Source organism: Hemibagrus wyckioides, linkage group LG02 (genome assembly GCF_019097595.1).
Source record: "Hemibagrus wyckioides isolate EC202008001 linkage group LG02, SWU_Hwy_1.0, whole genome shotgun sequence".
Lineage (NCBI taxonomy): Eukaryota > Metazoa > Chordata > Actinopteri > Siluriformes > Bagridae > Hemibagrus > Hemibagrus wyckioides.
The window spans coordinates 3821428-3838927 of record NC_080711.1 but is presented as its reverse complement, the minus strand read 5'-3'; the positions used below and the strand labels follow the sequence as shown (position 1 = coordinate 3838927).

The 17500-nt window shown below is 41.7% G+C and overlaps 1 protein-coding gene across 5 annotated transcripts in view; it reads left to right on the top strand.

Annotated features, from left to right (window-relative positions):
• Positions 1-17500, top strand: part of kcnc3a (potassium voltage-gated channel, Shaw-related subfamily, member 3a) — a 104723-nt gene that overhangs the window by 52819 nt on the left and 34404 nt on the right. For all 5 annotated transcript variants that reach the window (XM_058418526.1, XM_058418516.1, XM_058418554.1 and 2 more), the window contains exon 3: positions 16122-17091. In XM_058418526.1, the coding sequence (XP_058274509.1) occupies positions 16122-17091 (970 nt within the window). The remainder of the gene's footprint in view (positions 1-16121; positions 17092-17500) is intronic.

The following is a 17500-nucleotide window of genomic DNA, read 5'->3' as shown; positions in this document are numbered from 1 at the left end:
AAAAAAAAAAAAATTTCAGTGTTGAAACATCACCATGAAGACAAAACATTACACAGAAATAATATTTTTAAAAATTTATTTTTATTTAATTTTTTTTATTGACTATAGAATTCTGCAGGGTGTTTTATTTAAAAAATTATTAAATAAAATGTTATTTAAAAATTTTAACATTTAAAAAATTATTAAAAGAAATATTATTTTAAAAAATTACATTTTAAAAATTATTATATAAAATAATTTTTTTTTCATGCACCAATAAAATTAATTTCAGTTTAATCTAACCCTAGCAATAATGAGAAAAATCGACGTACAGACAAAATAAACTGACCACAGCTGTGGTTAAAGGCAATAAAACGAGCGGACTGGACAGAAACTATCAGCAAAAATGCTTGCACACTTCATATCAGATAAATTTAAAGAAATTATTGTTTTTCCTTGGAATGGTTTATGGTTTGGTTACGTGTCTAAATATTTCTTACGCATGTCCACCTCATCAGAAACTGTTAAATGATTTCTCATGTAGCGCTATCTATTCAGCGTGTAACTTGTAGCTAACAACCGGAGACTAAACAAAGGAAACTGTTTGGGTCATCTCCCTTTGTACAGTTCCCAGAAGCGCTCGGTTTTTCTATCAGATAGGTGTACATGTCAGGTCATTCAACCGGAAGACATCCTGTCACATCGTCCATCCACTGAGTAAGCGTGTACGGGTCGGCCGATCCGGTTCTGTCCGTTAAAGTTCACTCAGTGTCCTGGACACTGAGTGACCTGACATAGTCAGATAAATTCAGATTTTGACCAGCCATTGTTTAAAAACAAAACTAACAAAACTTGATAACTACCGCTTATAAAGTGGTCAGGGAAATCTTTCTGTCTCCGCCTAAGCTCCGCCCACAAAAAAAACCTACTTTTCATATGAGCTTCATATTAACCTCCACTGTGAAGTGAGACATGACAAAGCCACTCAACCACGAACATGGACACAACCAAACAGGAGGAAAGTCCAGTTTTTTGTCCTCTGGGAAAATCAGTACCAGTGTTGTACATTTATAACTGTATCAAAATACTGACACGTGCGATACGACTCAGGATCATTTTTTTTGCTCAACCCTGTTCCGGTTTTCACGTCGTCTTTAAAAGAAATGCAATCTGTGTGTCACAACAGGCACATCAACACACTGGGACGTTACCTAGTGTCCTGACACACTTGTCTGCTTAATGACACGGGTATAAATAGCGGCGGATGGAGCGCTAACCGGCGAAGAGTGTCACAGATTCACTGATTGCTGACTGGAAATGAGAACTCCAACCTGATGCTAAAATATCCCTCTGTTTTTCGTTCTTTTTTTTATGATGATTGAAATGGTTTTTGGGTAGCGCGGTCGCTCAGTGGTTAGCACTGTTGCCTCACAGTAAGAAGGTCCTGGGTTCAAATCCCGGGTTTGAACAGGCAGATGCTAGTGGCTCCTTGTTAGAGTGCTTGGAGAGGCGGCGAGTAGGACCCAGGGGGGGTTTACATTGGTGATGGGAGTGAGGTCTAAGGGGGTGAGTGTAACGGAGGCCAGCGGTAGGTACTGTGCAGGTAAACCTCACTCCCTAGATCTCAAGAGGCGGGCTAGCGACTGACACTAGACAGTAGGACTGACAACCGCTTAAAGTGGTGGCAGTAGGACCTGGGGGGTTATATTGGTGTTTGCAAAAACTTAATTAAGTCTATTATAGCTAGTTAGTGGTAGCAAACCCGTGACATGCTTTTTTAAAAATTGATCGCGGGATCATCCAGGTCCTTGAAGTGCACTTCTTCTTTTTCTTCTTCTTCTTCTTCTTCTTCTTGGAATTTTCACTATTTATACTCCACGTCCAGACTCGCTTCCTCAGCGCGGCTCCGAGATCTCCGCCAGGTGCTCTGTCACGGTTCGAGCTGAGTCGGCATGCGTCGCAGGAAGTGACCTCGGAGCAGGTGTTGCAGCGACTCGCAGACACTCTACAAATAGCCCCCTGTGTCCTACATTCCATTAGCACACTTACACAAGTGGGTTTTTGGACTCAGCCGACGCAGGACTCTGTTATTTGTCAGCGTAAGGGATGCCGTGACCCTCTTCCCATCTGTTCTCGCTGGCCTGGTGTGCCACTGCTGCTGATCAGCGTCATGAGCTCGCTGCTCCTGGAAGATACCCCAGTTTTGTGTCTGAGGTGACAAACCCTACAGCGTCTTTGTTTTTTTGTTTTTTTAAAGTACTGCTACAACTTTATTCAGGTACAGTGAGGTGCGGTGAACTAAACAGCATGTAGTGCGCTATTAATAATGGATGATGTAGAACTGATGGAAAACGAGCCATTAAAGGTGCAGTCAGTGATTTGCAAACTGGAATATTTTCTACTACTACACAACTAAATGCTGCTTCTCGGGCTGCGTTAATAATGGATGATGGTGAACTGATGAATAATGAGGCATCATTACCATTAAAGGTGCGGTCAGTGATTTCTAAATCTGAATAATTTGTAATGTTTGGTGAGGTCCTATGATTTTTGAATTGATGCAAAATTTGGCGTAATTAACATTTAAAGGTGCAGTCAGTGATTTGCACATGTGAATATTTTCTGCTACTTGACAACTAAAAGCTGTTTCTTAGACTGCGTTAATAATGGATGATGGGGAACTGATGAATAATGAGGCATCATTAACATTAAAGGTGCAGTCAGTGATTTGCACATGTGAATATTTTCTGCTACTTGACAACTAAAAGCTGTTTCTTAGACTGCGTTAATAATGGATGATGGAGAACTGATGAATAATGAGGCATCATTAACATTAAAGGTGTGGTCAGTGGACTATTTTCTTCAGTAAGGCAACTAAAAGCTGCTTCTCAGACTGCTTTAAAGGTGCGGTCAGTGATTTTGCATGTATTGCTATGGTAATCATGGAACCAGATTGAAAAATAATGTTAAAGCTGCGGTCAGTGACCTCAATGGAGAGAAAAAAATGAAGAAATGACAGACCACCAACATTTGAACCATTAGAACAGGAAGCTGTGTCCACTGTCCAATTAAAAAAAGCAACATTTGCTCTAACTTTCAGGGTTCAAACCTGCTTTGTGGGCGTGGCCTTGGAGAGAAGCTTTAAGCTGCATGTGTTGTGGGAACTGTGGGTTCTAATTAAAGGAATGTAATGTAAGGTAGGCATGGATTAACGTTAAAGGTGCGGTCAGTGATTGTTGTACCACGTTGTTATTTCATTTGTACACGTTGCTATATTGTTTTACTCACATTTTAAATGAGTTATTTTTAAGTAAATAAAAGCAGCCAATCAAAAACAAGGAGGCGTGTCTACATCCAGATCGATCATGATGACAGCGCCGCCTTTCACTACTGTCGCATCATTTTATTCCAACTTCCTCCAACATCACTGATGATCACGTTGACACGTTTTACAAACGTTTCCCAAAAGGCGTTCTTGTAAAGCAGTCATGCAAAAAGGGGCGGAGTCACGGTCCAGATGCCAACCAGGAACGAATCCTTATTGGTGAACACTTTGGAGTGTAAAACGTAACTTAGCGTAAGATAACGTTCCGTGCTACAAGAATCCCGGTGCTTTCTAGTGTGCATGAAGTGTGCACAGTGTGAATTGGGACTGAGCCGCATCCTTTTTCAGGGTTCGTTAAGAATATTTTTGATTCGTGTTTTAGAAATAATCGTCCAAACCCACAGTGTGAAGCGCCGATGCTGTGCTAGTCGGTTGGCGCAGTGCATTTAGTAGATTATTCCAGGAGAGGAGAATCTCTCTGCTGTGTTTGTGTGTGTGGAATACAAAGCGAGCTGGAGTGTAGTGTTGAAACAGCAGATGAAGAGAGGAGCCAGGTTTCAGCGTCCTCCTCATGTCAGTCCTCAGAAACACACACACGACATGTTCTGACAGAGAGCAGTCAACATCCGTCATGATCACTTCAGCACACTAAACATCTCCAGACAGACTTCTTCTGTCCTGGTCCTTCTCTCTCTCTCTCTTTCTCTCTCTCTCTCTTTCTGTAAAAACGCTGCAGTTGGAGTGGTGCAGTAAATTTCTTCTCCAACACCGAGCCTGTGCTTACTTATCAAGACGCCTGCACCTGGACGATACGACTTGGACATGGTGATAAATTATAGCACAGAGCGCTTTCTTTTCTTCACCTTTCTTGTAGCAAATGTTTCTAGAACGTTGCAGGGACGTTCCAGCCATAACGTTCCCTTAGCTTTCTGATAACGTTGAGCAACAAAAACGTCACTGCAGCAGTTTTTTTTAATATACGTATCGCAAATGAACGTTCTATCAACGTTGTAAAAATGTTGACAAGAAAACGTTATTACGGCGGATGTTTCTTGAACGTTGCAGGGATGTTCCGGCTCTAACATTCCCTCAATGTTCTGACAAAAATCAGCAACATTGGAGATTTTTTTAATGCAGTGTTGCAGGAAGTTTCCCAAATTAACATTCCATCAACATTGAGAAGAAACCGATGTTACAGTGGATGTTTCTTGAACGTTGCAGGGACGTTCCAGCCATAACATTGTTCTAATAACGCTGAGGAACAAATCGTCACCACAGCAGATTTTTATATAACGTGGCAGGAGGGTTTACAAATGAACATTCCATCAACATTGTAATAACATTGAGAAGAAACAGTTTTTACAGTGAATGTTTCTTGAACGTTGCAGGGACGTTCAGGCTGTAACATTCCCTCAGTGTTCTGACAAAAAATCATCACCATTGGAGATTTTTTTTAATGCAAAGTTGCAGGAACATTCCCGAATGAACATTCCATCAACATTGTAATAACATTGAGAAGAAACCGTTGTTACAGTGGATGTTTCTTGAACGTTGCAGGGACGTTCCAGCCGTAACATTGTTCCGATAACGCTGAGGAACAAATCGTCACTGCAGCAGATTTTTATACAATGTTGCAGGAGCATTCCCAAATTAACGTTCTATCAGCGAAAACCTGTTGTTACAGCGGATGTTTCTTGAACGTTGCAGAGACGTTCTGGCAGTAACATTCCCTCTGTCACACAGCAGATTTCTTTTTAATACAACATTGCAGAAATGTTCCCAAATTAACGTTCCATCAACGTTGTTATAACATTGAAAAGAAAACAGCAGCTGTTTCTGGAACATGTAGGGATGTTCTGGCCGTAACATTCCCTCAATGTTCCGATAACACTGAGGAACAAATCGTCACTGCAGCAGATGTTTATGCAACGCTGGCGGAACTTTCCCAAATGAAAGTTTCATCAACGTTCAAATAACGTTGAGAAGAAAACACGTCATTAATGCATTGCAGAAACATTCCAAAGACGATGCTTACACTCACTGATTTGTTAGATTAGCTTAAATCAGCTAGCTTATACATCATATATACACCTACACCGTAACAACTGTGTAGCTAGGAGCTTTTTTCTTCATTACATTTGTTTTTTTTGTTTTTTCTAATCAATTTTAATTTAAAAGCATAAATATAACACTGCGGCTCTGTTCGATTTTCAATCCTGATTGGTCAGAAGATGTTTATTATTATTTGATAGATTATTTTACAGCACAAGCTTACAGCCACTTTAATAAAGCCTAAAACAACAACAACAATAATAATAATAATAATAATAATAATAATAAAATATTGTATTTCATAAAATACTATTTTATTTTATTTTTTACAAATAAACACTTTGTTGCTATGGTGAAGTTATGATTATTATTATTATCATTATTATTAATAATAAATAAATATTGCATTTAGTAATACACTATTATTATTATTATTATTTATTTATTTATTTATTTATAAATAAATAAATGCTTTGTTGTTATAGTGAAGTTATAAACAATAATAATAATAATAATAATAATAATAATAATAATAATAATAATCCAATATTGTCTTTAGTAATACACTATTATTATTTTTATTTATTTATTTATTTTTACAAATAAACACTTTGTTGCTATGGTGAAGTTGTTTGTAAGAAGAACGGTCACTAATGATGGAATAAGAAACCAGCTCCTGTGCTTTATAACATATTTATCTACATATAACTTTATAACATTCCTTATCAGAGCGCTCCATCGACTCGTTCCGCAGACGCTCACGACGCTAAGTGTAACCGTAAAAGGCTAAAAATTAGAACAGGGTGTAAAATATAGAGCCGTTGTCCAGGAAGCTGAATAAAGCAGTCAGTGGTGTGCAGTTAAAAAAACATCATCAACTCCCACAGGACTCATGTGTAAAACTGCACGTCCTGTCCTGTGTGTGTGTGTGTGTGTGTGTGTCTCTCTCTCTCTCTCTCTCTCTCTCTCTCTCTCTGGGACACCGTGACAGTGATGAGTCAGCAATAATAACATGTTTAATAAGCCCAAGGTTGCATTAGTGTAGGTGCAGACATCCAGACATCAACACAAACACATCACAAACACAGGGAGAGAACACAACAGACACGCGGAGAGTTAGCACACCGATGAGAGCCGAGCCGCTTTCATTCAGCTGAGCTCATGCGAATTATCAGATTTTATGCACTTCCTAGTCCTACAGCCGTTTTTTAATTTTTTTCTGGAATCTTCTCAGCCTTTTTGAGCATCAAGAGCTTGGGGTTAGTCGTCTCTGCCGAATGCGTACTCCATCAGTCGCTAATTTCTAATCCGAATTGTGTTATATTTCTATTTTTCCCATTTTGTTTTCAAATTTTGGTAAAATATATATTTTTTGCTAATGTATAAACTTTTCCAATGTTTACTACACAAGTGTCTGGTATTGGTCATATTGGTCATGCTGAAAATAAATAAATAAATAAATTTATTAATAAATAAATAAATAATTTATTTATAATAATAATTTATTTAATAATTTATTTATTTTCAACATGACCAATATGATCTGATCTTTTTTTTTCCATTTTTTTTTGTTTTTAAGCATACTGTAAAATTGCACCTGAAAACCAAAAACACAAATAATTATTAACAAATATTCAAATTAAAATTCTATTTGTCATGTAAACTGTTCATGCACTCATATGTCATAAAAATAGAATTTAAAAAAAGTTCTGCTAAAACAAAATATTTATAAAATATTTTATCTATTGAAATATGTTTTTCAAATATTAAATTATTTTTCTAGGAAGTTATATTTATTTATTTATTTATTTACCATATTTTATCTATTGAAATATTTTATTCAAATATTAAATTATTTTCTAGTTAGTTAGTTAGTTATAATATTTTATGTATTTATTTATTTTTGTCAGATATTAAATTATTTCCTATAGGAATTTGTCTATCTATTTATTTTATTTTATTATTTTTTTTTTTTCTGCATCAGTAGCATACAAATATTTGTCTAAACTCCTAACCTCCTTGTTTTGGTCTCAAAGAAACCTCAGTTAAAAAGGAAATAAAAAATCAATACTAAAAATATTCAGTATTTTATGTTCACTCGACTGTCATGTCACCAAAGGTAACACTTTTCCCACCGCTAGTCATAACTACCACTAAAGTTCTGACTTCATCTGGATTTCCTCCCGAACCTACGAGCGAACCTTCCCTCCGAGTTCGATGCTAGAACTCTGATCCTAGAAAACGATCCTCAGAGAGATTATTTAATATGCACAATATTTAAAAAAGAAATGAAACATATGGCTTGAGAGCGGATGTGACTCTCCTGTGGATTGTGCTGAGTGGGAATTTTCTGGCTGCCCCGTGCTCCCGGGGTTGTGTGTTTGTCCACTTCCGTGTGTGTGTGTTCACTAAACAAGGCGTGTTTACTCGTCAGATATATCATTCATCAGTAAAATATTACGAAGGTTGTGAGAGAAAAGCTGGAGAGGTAGAGGAGGAGAGGAGAGGAGATCGGTGGTGAAGCTGAAACGGAAAAAGGGAATGAAAACCGGGTCAGTGTGATACTCAGAGTGAAGAGACAGCAGAAAGAAGTGGAGAAAAAAAAGATTATGGTATATAAATAACATCAGCGTTTGTAAGGAATAACACGTGAGGATTTTGGGAAAATAATCACGGATGAAGAGAACACCCTGAGGTTGATTATTTTCCTATAATGGCATGTGATTTATTCTTCTTTAGAGTCGAAGTATTTATCACAGTCAACACGAATAATTCCCTGCAGACCACCAGAGGGCGCTCTTCTTTCCATCCATCCATTGTCTATACCCGCTTTATTCCTAATTAGGGTCACAGGGATCTGCTGGAGCTTATCCCAGCACACATTGGGCGAAAGGCAGGGGTGCACCCTGGACAGGTCACCAGTCCATCACAGGGCCACACATATAGACAGACAACCACACACACTCACACTCACTCCTATTTAGAATGACCAATCAACCTAATGTACATGTTTTTGGACTGTGGGAGGAAACCGGAGTACCCGGAGTAAACCCACTCAAGTTTTCAAGTTAAGACTTCCAAGTTTTATTCTATGACACAAAATATCACACAAAAATCTAAATAAGTGACTAAACAGAACTACAGAGGTCGATGTCGAAGACGTCATCACGTCGAACAGGAAACTCCTTGTTGTGTGTCTGTATTAATAATACACTCTCGCAAACGTCCGACTCCGACTGATCATGGAATGTGATTTTAAATAAAGAGACATGAGGACGTTAAAGTCACGTGACTGTGCCTGGTGTGGATCGTTTCTAGCTTTATAAACGTTAGCTCATTGTATTTAGGCTCCAGAATTCATGAGTGAAGATCGTCATGATAAAGAAATCGTTTGTTGGTCACAGAGTTTATTTAGTTTCTGGAATAATCCAGAAGCCAGTAGAGAAATGCCGTTAGCTTCTTGTGGAGGGAACCGGAGTGACGATCCCTTCTGGGTTGGAACACAAAATGCCTGTGTCTCTCATTATTTACTGGAGTGTTTTTATGTCACCTGCTTGTGTTTATTCTCTGTGGTATTTCTGGTCACTGTGTGTGTGTGTGTGTGTGTACTGTGTTTTGTTTCCATGATCAAGTTTTCCTAGCCTTGCTTTGTGTTCTAGTTCTTTCCCTGTGACTAATCAGACAAATAGACAACACAAAATGGAGCACACAACAGAAGAAGTTCACACCATGATTCAGAGCGCCCTCTGGTGGTCGGGGGGGGGGGGGGGGTTGTACGTGGTGGACAGGATACAGCTACCCAGCAGTTTTAACGGTTACACATACCTTTTATCCCTTTATAGTTACTGTTAACGTTGTAGAAATGATTGACTTCCTTCTCTAGCAGCTATGAACAGTTTTCCCCACATCAGCATCTCTTTTTTTACTCTCTTGAATTTAAAAGGACAAAATAATAAGACATGCAGCTTGCTTACACTATAAGCGCTGACACCGGAGACTCCTCCTCTTTCCCCGTAGCAACAATTAGATCTTTACCTTCGATGAATAACTTTTAAAAATAGAGATAAGATTTCGGCAAGTTCTGTCCTGGGAACTAGTGGTTGCTATGGAAACGATCCAACTAATTTGAACGAACCACTGCAATGGAAACGATCCAACAAATTCGTACGAGCCGTAGCTATGAAAACTATCTGACAAATTTGAACGAGCTGTTGCTATGGAAACGATCTGACAAATTCGAACGAGCCGTTGCTGTGGAAACATTCCAACTAATTTGAACGAACTGTTGCAATGAAAAAGAGCCAACAAATTCATACAAGCTGTTGCTATGGAAACGATCCGACAAATTCAAACGCCTCGTTGCTATGGAAAATTCGAAGGAGCGTATTGATATTCATGTAAAAACCCATGATTTGTAGCTGCCCTACTGTCACATCTGCTGCAGGTGTTTGAGAGAAACCCAGTCACCTCCCGACCAATCAGATTCGAGTACTCAACAGCGCTGATTAATGCGGTTTCTGCTCCGTCGTCTGTTCTGTTTTCTGTTGTCGTTTACCAGTCCTGCGTCACAGCTTCTACCACTGCACCCAAATCTGCTCTCCTGTTTTCAGTTGGTGTGATGCGGACACGCCTAAACGCCCCGACTGAATGATTTATAGAAGCGTTTAGCGAGCCGCAGCTTGAACGCTCGTTTTTAATTGCATGTCTATCGCGAGATGATCTGTCCCTCAAGATTGCCTCGGTATTGGTGGGATTTGCTGTGTGTGTATGTGTGTGTGTGTGTGTGTGTGTGTGCTGCAGTCGTATTTGGAGGGAATGTTTAAACTTGCTGCAGTGAGCCTCACAGCGATGCGGGCTGTGCTTTCACACCGAGACGAAGCTGCAGAGAAATAACTGCACCACTATGCATTTGTACAATTCCACAAAATATCCGTTTCCCAGACATCACTAGTGTGTGCCAATCGAGGTCGATCTCTGGCTGGCTTGCGTTGGTATTTTGAGCCGAGCTGCTAACGTAGACAATGAAGACGGAAATAGAGAAGCGATTAACGGGTCCAAGCACCGAGCTGAGCCGTGCTGATCAAATAAGGTTTAAAAGCAGCGTTCAGAATATACGCGATCTCCCTGGAGACCACATGAAAGCCACGTGATGTGGCACTTCATTGTGAGTCTAATCTCATTGCACAACAAGCTTGCGTGAAGGTTTGGTGAATAAAATGTGATGTTATTGCTAGCCAATGTTTTTTAAAATGAACTAAAGTGTAGCTCTGCTATGTTCCTGAACTACGGTACAGGGGAATAAAACACTTCAGGGCATTCTATTATAGGAAAATAATCAACAAAGTGTTGGTATTTTTTATTGTAGGCAACTTAAAGAGTCCTTGAAATAGACTAATCTCAATACAACAGTCAGCAGATCATTGAAAAATGCGCTGTTGTTTAACAAAGCAGGATATTGTCCGAATCACTGAGATGGTTTCTGTAAGAAGAGTTTGATGGACAAAGTCTCCAGTTTCAACACTACTAAAGGTCAGCGATTCCTCAGGACGTTTTCCGAATCATCGCTTTTCATCTTCAGACGAGTTAATGAGAGTGAAATACTGTTTATATCTGCTGTAACGTAAATAACAATAATAGTAAACAACAACAGGGAGTAGTTTGCCTTGTGGATGTAGGATAAATTGAATGGATAGATATTTACAGTAAGAATGGATTCTTGCTGTTGGCTTGAAGCCCTACACTTTCATTCATTATATTAAAGGTGCATTAAAAAGAAGCAAATTGGCTTCATCTTTACCTAAACTGACCACACTCATCACACCCATTCTCACACCTGTCCCAGGAACACTGGGACTGACCCCACCTTAACTTTTTTCAAGTTGCTCTTGACCAAATCCCAGCTCTCCCCTTCTCATACACCAGATACACATGAACACATGAAGCCAGTCATCCACGTCTTTTCATCTCAAGATCTGTTTACCACACCCATAGGCAAGCGCTATCCTCCCTCTTCCACATACATGACGTTTCCTGACACTATTGAGTATTGCTCTGATTGACAGGAAGACAGAATAAGCCCCGCCCATCCAGAGAGCACATTCAAATTCGCTTCCTTGGATTCTTACCTTTTCAGTAAAACCTCACAAACTGCCTGAGAGCATCAATAGCTTGGTTTCTGCTTGTAGGGGCGGGGCTAATTTCAGGGCTGGAAAAAGACATTCACACAACCCTGGAGAACTTCCTTTACTTACAAATTGTTTTGGAATTGTTTTGTTTCGTCCAGTTGTTTTACATCGGAACTTTTTTCCCCAAGCTTGGGACTGTGCACTAATTTATGCAACCTGTAACGGTTAAGTTGTTTTCCTTGCTAAAAAATGACATACTGCACCTTTAACCGCACTGGATATGAATTCAGACCAAGAACATACAATGATATAAAGCATTAAATATAATTACTGACTGCATGTTTCCCAGAAACACCGAGTGCTAAAACATGGTAGTGCGCTTTGCTCAGGGACATCAGGGACTCACATCCACCTCCATGCTTCCTTTTAAAACCTGGCCTCCATTTCACTAATGGCATTCCGGCCCTTTAAATGTTTAAACACACTCATGTTCTCAGCAGAGAGATGGTCTTTACAGCCAGACCTGACAGACGTACCCTCAGACGTTCAGAAAACAAACTGAATCTGCTCTGTCCGCTCAGCGGGTGCAGGAGCTTTAGAGCCGTCGTGTTAAACTCCAAATCTCAGCACTTTTTATTTGAGAGCCCTTGAAGGGTTGTAAACTCCAGTTATTAATTTTTAGCATAGGCTATTATTTTGTATTCTATCGATTAACAACGATAACCGCGATAAAGGAAAGGGGGACGTTCCTAGGAAAATGAAGAGTGAACAGAAATGGTTTGAAACTAATATGCTGCAGTGTGGGGTTTTTTCTGCAAGCTCTCGCTGGATTCGGTTCGACACATTAGACGTCCAACCAGCCCGAGAATCACGGTGTGTGTGTGTGTGTGTGAGGACATTCTGTCCGGGTCTGACCCGAACTCAGAGACAGAACATTACCTTACTGACCTTCCCAGCGGTTGCATTTCACCTGCAGCAGAGCAGATCATCAGAAAACAAAAATTCATCATAAAATGCACCTGAATCCGCTTCACCTTCAACTCCGACAAAGTTCTCCACCAATCAGCAGCTTAGAATGACATCCTGATTGGGTTTAATGTACCTGAGGTGAACTCTAGTGATCTTTACACAAGATTGAGATCGAGATCATCTCTACTGTGATTGGGCAGTAGAGGGCATTTTGACATCTGCTGCATTGGGGCAGTGGTGGTTCAAGTGGTTAAGGCTATTAAGGTTATTGGGTTGTGGATTGGGGTTCAACAGTTCCCACTGTTGGGGAATTGAGCAAGGCCCTTAAACCTTTATGTTCCAGGGGCACTGTATCATAGCTGCCCCTGTGCTCTGACCCCAACTTCCTCAGCTGGGATATGTGAAGAAAAGAATTCCACTGTGCTGTAAAGTCTTCTTCTATTCTCAGATACCTGATAATGCAAACACTGTGGCATCAATTCCATCCGATTGTCCATTTTCCTCTTCCTCAGTATCCTTTACAGGGTCTCGGGGGAAACTGGAGTGTACCTGGACTTGGGGTGGGGGTCACACTGGATGGAAGTCATAACACACACACACACACACACACACACACAAAGATGGCTGGACAGAGAAGTGTGTGTTTATTCTACTTGTTGTCGAAATTCTAAACCGTATTCGGAAATATCTGATCACAAAAAGCGCTAATGTGAAATTTTACTACTGTATGTAAAATGGCTGTAAATACCGAGCTTATTTATAGCCACAAGCTAATCCCAGGTAATCACGGTGCTTAAGTGCTAAAGGCTAACTCTTGTGATTCAGGCTTGTTAGTCCAGACATTTGGAAGAACTGGATCTTTTTCAACCTGAATTTTGAAATTTGGAATATTTTCCAAACAGAATTTCAACGCTAAACCTTTACATTAGTTATTTCTCGTGTATCTGTATATAATGTTGTTCGTATTTGATGATTTTTGCATCCGTGGTGAGGTTTTGTCCGTGTGTATCTGGAGCTCGAGGTGTATCTGGAGCAGGCTGCGTGCAAGCGCACGTGCGGTGCGGTGAGAAAGTGACGTCCGGGCACCTCGTCAGAGTTTTCAGGCCGAGATGAGATGAGATGAGATGAGAGCTCGTCAAAAATTAGTTCATGCTAATCGGGTTGGGGAATTGGTTTATTCTCCCAGGATGCCTGGAGTCCTTCATTTTCACCGCTGCTCATCCCGTCACCGGGGGATTGACCTGACTGCTGCTATTTGAGAAACGTCCTTAAAGATGGCACTTCTGTCAAGTGCTTAAGTCTGTAGTTAACCCTGTGTGTGTGTGTGTGGTTTGTTTGTCCTGCACTGTGAAATCATCATAATCTAACAGATATCGTAGTAGCTGTGAGGGAAAAATGTGGAATGCAGTGTTTAAGATATTTTGTGTGTGTGTGTGTGTGTGTGTAATTGGATGGCAGGACAGTCCAAGACAATCAGATTCTATTGATTTCCGGTGATAGGAGGAGATAAAAGACAGGGACAGGCTCACAGGAGCTGATCGATTCACATCTCTCTGCATTCGAGTCTGAGTTCAGATTCTCTCTCTCTCTCTCTCTCTCTCTCTCATCATCTGTCTCTCTCCTGTCATAACCGTTTCAAACAGCTTAACCTGGAAACCGTCTTTTCCCTTTTTTCCTTTCATTCCTCGTGCCCCCGTTTGAAAATGCGCCTCTTTTAAGCTCCGCCTTCTTTTCCCTTCTCTTCTCTTCTCCGCTCTTTCCCTCCCCTTCTCTTTTCCTTTTTCCTCAGGGGTGTTTTCCTTGTCTCTGTGCAATGGCATTTTACGGCTGATGCGCGCACACACACACACACACACACACACACAAACGCACACAAATTCTCTCTCTCTCTCTCTCTCGCTCTCGTAATGATTGTAGTATCTGGCGCCCTCTGTTGGCAGAACAATGCTATTAACGTCTTTTCTGTTTCCTCTGCAGTGGACGTCTGTCTGTTTCTCTCACCACTCACTTTAAAATACACTATATTGCCAAAAGTATTCGCTCACCTGCCTTGACTCGCATATGAACTTAAGTGACATCCCATTCCTAATCCATAGGGTTCAATATGACGTCGGTCCACCCTTTGCAGCTATAACAGCTTCAACTCTTCTGGGAAGGCTGTCCACAAGGTTTAGGAGTGTGTTTATGGGAATTTTTGACCATTCTTCCAGAAGCGCATTTGTGAGGTCACACACTGATGTTGGACGAGAAGGCCTGGCTCTCAGTCTCCGCTCTAATTCATCCCAAAGGTGTTCTATGGGGTTGAGGTCAGGACTCTGTGCAGGCCAGTCAAGTTCATCCACACCAGACTCTGTCATCCATGTCTTTATGGACCTTGCTTTGGTCACTGGTGCACAGTCATGTTGGAAGAGGAAGGGGCCAGCTCCAAACTGTTCCCACAAAGTTGGGAGCATGGAATTGTCCAAAATGTCTTGGTATGCTGAAGCATTCAGAGTTCCTTTCACCGGAACTAAGGGGCCAAGCCCAGCTCCTGAAAAACAACCCCACACCATAATCCCCCCTCCACCAAACTTTACACTTGGCACAATGCAGTCAGACAAGTACTGTTCTCCTGGCAACCGCCAAACCCAGACTCGTCCGTCAGATTGCTAGATGGAGAAGCGCGATTCGTCACTCCAGAGAACGCGTCTCCACTGCTCTAGAGTCCAGTGGCGGCGTGCTTTACACCACTGCATCCGACGCTTTGCATTGCACTTGGTGATGTATGGCTTGGATGCAGCTGCTCGGCCATGGAAACCCATTCCATGAAGCTCTCTGCGCACTGTTCTTGAGCTAATCTGAAGGCCACATGAAGTTTGGAGGTCTGTAGCGATTGACTCTGCAGAAAGTTGGCGACCTCTTCGCACTATGCGCCTCAGCATCCGCTGACCCCGCTCCGTCAGTTTACGTGGCCTACCACTTCGTGGCTGAGTTACTTTCATTCCCAAACACTTCCACGTTCTTATAATACAGCTGACAGTTGACTGTGGAATATTTAGGAGCGAGGAAATTTCACGACTGGATTTGTTGCACAGGTGGCATCCTATCACAGTTCCACGCTGGAATTCACTGAGCTCCTGAGAGCGACCCATTCTTTCACAAATGTTTGTAAAAACAGTCTGCATGCCTAGGTGCTTGATTTTATACACCTGTGGCCATGGAAGTGATTGGAACACCTGATTCTGATTATTTGGATGGGTGAGCGAATACTTTTGGCAATATAGTGTATACATAAATAAACAAACAAGCAAACAAACAAAGCACCAACTATTCCATCATCATGTGAATTGTAATATTTATGGTCACTGAGGTCCAGTGATTCACATCAGGGGGTTTAACAAAAAAAAATTTATAAAGAAGGTTCATTTACTTAAAAGTTTGAGCTTCTACATCATCCACATTTTACTATACATATTTATTTTATTTATTTATTTATTTTACCTACCTGTATGTGCAATACAACATAGACTGGAGCTTATTATTATTATTATTATTATTATTATTATTATTATTATTATTATTATCAGTGCAAATTTTTGGAGTTCTACATGATTGTGATATCAAATGTTGACTGAACAACATGCTCACATTCTTCTCTCTCTCTCTCTCTCTCTCTCTCTCTGAATCCTCAGTACGTGGCGTTCGGCTCGCTCTTCTTCATCCTCATCTCCATCTCCACGTTCTGCCTGGAGACGCATGAGGCGTTCAACACCATCTACAACCGCACGGAGAACGTGACGGTGGGCAACGTGACACACGAGGAAGTGGTGTTCGAGGTGGTGACAGACAGCTGGCTGACGTACGTGGAAGGCGTGTGCGTCATCTGGTTCACCATCGAGGTGTTCACGCGCGTCATCTTCTGCCCCGACAAGGCCGAGTTCTTCAAGAGCTCGCTCAATATCATTGACTTCGTGGCCATCCTGCCCTTCTACCTGGAGGTGGCGCTGAGCGGACTCTCGTCCAAGGCCGCCAAGGACGTGCTGGGCTTCCTGCGCGTCGTCCGCTTCGTCCGGATCTTGAGGATCTTCAAGCTCACGCGCCATTTCGTCGGGCTGCGCGTGCTGGGCCACACTCTGCGCGCCAGCACCAACGAGTTCCTGCTCCTGATCATCTTCCTGGCTCTAGGGGTGCTCATCTTTGCCACCATGATTTATTACGCCGAGAGGATTGGCGCCGACCCCAGCGACCCCACGGCCAGCGCCCACACCTCCTTCAAGAACATCCCGATCGGTTTCTGGTGGGCCGTGGTCACCATGACTACTCTGGGCTATGGAGACATGTACCCTGAGACGTGGTCGGGCATGTTGGTTGGTGCTCTGTGTGCCCTGGCTGGCGTGCTGACCATCGCCATGCCTGTGCCCGTCATCGTCAACAACTTCGGCATGTACTACTCGCTGGCCATGGCCAAGCAGAAGCTGCCCAAGAAGAAGAATAAACACATCCCACGAGCCCCGCAGCCCGGCTCGCCCAATTACTGCAAGCCAGATGCTCTTGCCATGGCAACCGCCTCGCCGCACAGGATCATGGGTAATGTGCTGGGCGGCAGCATAGCAGGGGACTGCCCCCTGGCGCAGGAAGAGATCATCGAGATCAACAGAGCAGGTGTGTGTATGTGTGTGTGAGTGTGTGGTAAGAAAGAGAGCGAGAGACAGTGTTTATGTGTGTGTGTGTGGTGAGAAAAAGAGAGAGAGCGTGTGTGTGTGTGTGTGTGTGTGTAGATCTGGTGAGAAAGAGAGTCTGTGTGTGTATTGGTAGTTTGGTGAGAGGAGGGTTTGTATGTGTAAAAGAAAGAGAGAGAAAAAGAGAAAAAGAAAGTGAGAGAGTGTGTGTGTGTGTATTGGTAGTTTGGTGAGAGGAGTGTGCGTGTATATGAGTGTTAGCGAGTGTGTGTGTATTGGTAAAATGGTGAGAGGAGGGCGTGTGGATAAGTGTGTGTATAAGTGTGTGTATAAGTGTGTGTGTGAGTGCGTATAAGTGTGTGTGTGTGTGTGTGTGTATATGAAGGGATCTC